Below are 4,795 nucleotides of genomic sequence, written 5' to 3'. Positions count from 1 at the left end.
GCAATTTGTTGTGTTGCTGCTAGATTGTGAGCCTCAGGGGTTACGTCTCACTCCTTCTACTGTCCTTTAGTCTTATGGTTCTGCCTGGCATGGAAATAGTCACTAAACATGTGCTTAGGGGTAGACAGTTGTGACATTACACTTATATTCCTGGGGATGAGAGAGGGCTTAGGAAATGTGCAACAAAACAGGAGTATGGGCCTTTTCACAAGTCTTTTTCTTATCATGATGTCAGATAAGCAAACAAACCCAAACTCACTGCCATCAAGTTGGTTCTGACTCATAGCAAACCTACAGGATGGAGTAGAACTGAACCATAGCCTTTCCAAAAAAGGCAGATTGCCTCATCTTCCTTCCCTGGAGCAGCTAGTGGGTACAAACCACCACCATGTCAGGTAGCAGCTGAATGCTTTAATCAGTACACCACCAGAGCTTCTCAAGATGTCAGAACAAGCATTTCGACTGCCAATGACTATTGGCAGAACAATGACGACAAGGAATACTGCCTCTGAAAAACCCCAAAGACATCTAAGTGGTGGTGTCCACAGCTGGAAGGGAGTTCTGGCCAGAGCTCTCCACTGGTAGTTGTGGGCCTGTGCTGGGGTCCAGAGCATTGCTTTTTGGGAGCCTTCTGGGCACACAGCACTTGGAATGATTCTGACCCTCTGGGGTTGGGCCAGTTGATGACTCGTTCCCATAACAGGGCCAGACTGTTAGGATTAGTGTCATCTGTCATCCCATGACACTCGTAGCACAATCCCCAGATCCTGGGACATGGAGTCTATGCCTTTTGATGAGAGGCTGGAAGGGTACTGCTTGGTGTCAAGGGTGAAGGGCCCTGGATTAACTGGATAGGGCAGCTCAGGGACCAGGAAACAGGAAACTTGCTTCAATTTTCCCAGGATCTGTCCTGGAAGAAGAGGTGCTCTTAGGAGCTCAGTTCCAGAGGAAAAGAACTCGAGGTGCAAGATTTATTATATCCTGGGCTGGCCAGGGGAAGTTTAGAATCACGGAACGCTGATATCCATACACCTGAAAATTACAGCAGCTGGAGTGGTCAGACACTAAGTATAGTCTCTTACTTCATGTTTTCCTGCCTTGAAATGGTTGCCAGAAACATCTAAGTGCAAGCATGTGCCCAGGACCCATTTGTCTGATGACAGAAAGTGGAGTCTAAACTATTTTAGAAATGACATCTTGGCCAAGTCATCTTTTATTCCAGAATTTAATGGAGTTATTCAGGCTCACAATTTCCAGTGTGTGTTAAACGTGAATCTTGAGCTAAGAGCTGCCAAATGAGGAAAGGGAAGTGAGTGCTATTCCTTTTTTGTGGTGGTTGTTGTAATTTACAGAGCAAATTCATCTTCTACTCAACAATCATACATTTTTTTTTGTTACATTCAATGCAATCCTCACAATGTAATAGCACTCTTCCCACCTCCTCCCTGTATTCCCATTTCCCTACATCCTTCTTTCCTATCCCTTCCTGCCTTCTTAGCTTTATCCCTGGGAAAGTGCTGCCCTTTCGGTCTTGTATGGTTGATTGTTCTAATGAGTACATACTTTTCTGGTACTGTTCATCTTATAGGCTTGCCACTGAAGGAAGGTTGGGCAATCCTACTTCCGTAGTGACACTGCCTCGGAAACCCAAGGAGGGGTCGCTATGAGTCAGGGCTGACTCGATGGCACATAACAACAACAACAACATGGTTTGGCTGAAAGTTGAGCCACAGAGGTTGAATTCAGTTCAGAGCCATAATCTTGGGTGTTCCACCAGTCTGCATCAGACCCATAAGCCTGGTCTTTTGTATAATTTTGTGTTTTCTTCCACCTTTTTCTCCCACTCTATCTGGGATCTCTTGTTGTGATCCCTTTCAGAGTGGCCAGCAGTGGTAGGTGGGAACCATCTAGTTCTTCTTGTCTCAGGGTTCTGGATGCTGGGCTTCATGTGGCCCAGCAGTCCATTGGATTAATTGTTTCCTTGTGTCTTTGATTTTCTTCACTCTTCTTTGCTCTGGATAGAGAGAGACTAATATAGTTGCACCTTAGATGCAAGCTTTTAAGACCTCAGTCACTGAAATAGGTTGTAGAACCCTGTCTTTGTGGATTATTTTATGCCAATTGACCTTAGTGTCCCTGAGACTATGGTCCTGAGTCCCATGCCCAGTGACTCCTTCCCTCAAGGTGTTTGGCTATTAAGAAGTTTTCATAATTTTGTCCCTTGTATATTATGCTACCACCACTCATCTGTCAGTTTGTTGTACTGTGGTGGCTTGCATGTTGCTGTGAGGCTGGAGACTATGCTACCAGTATTTCAAATACCAGCTGGGCACCCATAGTGGACAGGTTTCAGTGGAGCTTCCAGACTAAGACAGACTCAGAAGAAGGAGGGGCCATCCACTTCTCAAATCATTGACCAGTGAAAACCTTATGGGTAGCAGTGAAACACTGTCTGATACATTACTGGAAGACTTTATGAACAGTCCTGAGACATTGTCAAATATAATGCTGGAAGATGAGCCCCTCAGGTTGGAAGGCACTCAAAATATGACTGGGGAAGAGCTGCCTCCTCAGAGTAGAGCTGATCTTAATGATGTGGATGGAGTAAACCTTTTGGGACCTCCATTTGCTGACGTGGCATGACTCAAAAGGAGAAGAAACAACTGCAAACATCCACTAATAATTAGAACATGGAATGTATGAAGTACGAATGGAGGAATATTGGAAGCTGTCAAAAATGAAATGAAACACATAAAGATCAATATCCTAGGCTTAGTGAGATGAAATGAACTGGTTTTGGCCATTTTGAATCAGACAGCCATATGATCTACTATGCAGGGAATGACAAATTGAAGAGGAATGGCATGACATTCATCAACACAAAGAATGTTTCAAGATCTATCCTGAAGTACAGTACTTCAGTGATAGGATAATATACATATGCCTACAAGGAAGACCAGTTAATACTACTATTATTCAAATTTACATACCAACCACCAAAGCCAAAGATGGGGAAATTGAAGATTTTTACCAACTTCTGCAGTCTGAAATTGACCAAACATGCAATCAGGATGTATTGATTATCACTGGTGCTTGGAATGCAAAAGTTGGAAACAAAGAAGAATCACTGGTACTTGGAAAATATGGCTTTGGTGATAGAAATAATGCTGGAGATGCATGATAGAATTTTGTAAGACCAATGGCTTATTCATTGCAAATACCTTTTTTCAACAACACAAATGATGGCTATACACATGGACTTCACCAGATGGCATACACAGGAATCAGATCGACTGACTACATCTGTGGAAAGAAGCAATGAAGAAGCTCAGTCTCTTCATCCAAAACAAGGCCAGGATCTAACTGTGGAACAGACCATCAACTGCTCATATGCAAGTTCAAATTGAAGCTGAAGACAATTAAAACAAGTCCATAGGAACCAAAATATGACCTTGATTATAGCCTTCCTGAATTTAGAGACCATCTAAAGAATAGCTTTGATGCATTGAACACCAATGACCGAAAACCAGAGGAATTGTGGGATAACATCAAGAACATCATCCGTGAAGAAAACAAAAGGTCATTAAGAAGAAAAGACTGAAATGGATGTCAGAAGAAACTCTGAAACTTGCTCTTGAGCGAAGAGTAGCTAAAGCAAATGGAAGAAATGACAAGGTAAAAGGGCTGAACAGATTTCAAAGACCAGCTCGAGAAGACAAAGTCAATTATTATAATGAAGTGTGCAAAGACCTGGAGTTAGAAAACCAAAAGGGAAGAACATGCTCAGCATTTTCCAAGCTGAAAGAACTGAAGAAAAAACTCAAGCCTCGAGTTGCAATATGGAAAGATTCTATGGGCAGAATATTGAATGATGCAGGAATCATCAAAAGAAGATGGAAGGAATACACAGAGTCACTGTACCAAAAAGAACTCGTCGATTTTCATCCAATATAGGAGGGTGGCATATGATCAAGATCTGATGGTATTGAAAGAAAAAGTCCAACTTGCACTGAAGGAATTGGTGAAAAACAAGGCTCCAGGAATTGATAGAGTACCCATTGAGATGTTTCAAGAAATGGATGCCGTGCTTGAAGCACTCACCCATCTATGCTAAGAAATTTAGAAGACAGCTACCTGGCCAACTGACTGGAAGAGATCCATATTTGTGTCCATTCCAAAGAAAAGTGATCCCACAGAATGTGGAAATTATTGAACAATATCATTAATATCAACCAAAAAACAAAACTCACTGCCATCGAGTTGATTTGACTCATAGCAACCCCTCCTTGGGTTTCCGAGGTGTTATCTCTGTTGTTGTTGTTGTTGTTGTGTGCCATCGAGTCACACCTGACTCATAGTGACCCTTCCTTGGGTTTCTGAGGCAGTATCACTATGGAAGTAGATTGTCCAACCTTCCTTCCAAGGAGTGGCTGGTTGGTTTGAACCTTCTGGTTAGCAGCCAAATGCCTTAGGCATTATGCGACCACCATTTTTGAATTATCTTCAGCGAGATTTTACTTGTGTGTGATATTAAGTTTACTTGCATGTGATTAGTATCACACACAAGTAAAATCTTGCTGAAGATAATTAAAAAATGGTTGCAGCAATATATTGACAGAGAACTTCCAGAAGTACAAGCTGGATTCAGAAGAGGACATGGAATGAAGGTTATGCTTGCTTCATAAAATGAGTTAGGGAGGATTCCATCCTTTTCTATGTTTTGGAATACTTTGAGTAGAATCGGTATCATTTCTTCTCTGAATGTTTTATAGAATTCTCCAGTGAAACCGTCTGG

The 4,795-nt window shown here is 42.1% G+C and overlaps 1 protein-coding gene across 1 annotated transcript in view; it reads right to left on the bottom strand.

Moving 5' to 3' along the window:
• Window positions 1–725: 725 nt before the first annotated feature.
• Window positions 726–4,795, bottom strand: part of LOC103200732 (solute carrier family 22 member 2) — a 60,156-nt gene continuing 56,086 nt past the window's right edge. Inside the window, exon 10 of the mRNA XM_007945285.2 lies at window positions 726–910. Coding sequence (XP_007943476.2) covers window positions 726–910 — 185 coding nt within the window. The remainder of the gene's footprint in view (window positions 911–4,795) is intronic.

The sequence above is a fragment of the Orycteropus afer genome, unplaced genomic scaffold (assembly GCF_000298275.1).
Source record: "Orycteropus afer afer isolate SDZICR_OR568_19922 unplaced genomic scaffold, OryAfe1.0 scaffold00135, whole genome shotgun sequence".
In the NCBI taxonomy this organism is placed as follows: domain Eukaryota; kingdom Metazoa; phylum Chordata; class Mammalia; order Tubulidentata; family Orycteropodidae; genus Orycteropus; species Orycteropus afer.
Note: the sequence above shows the minus strand (reverse complement) of the source record. Positions and strands in the feature narration are given on the sequence as shown.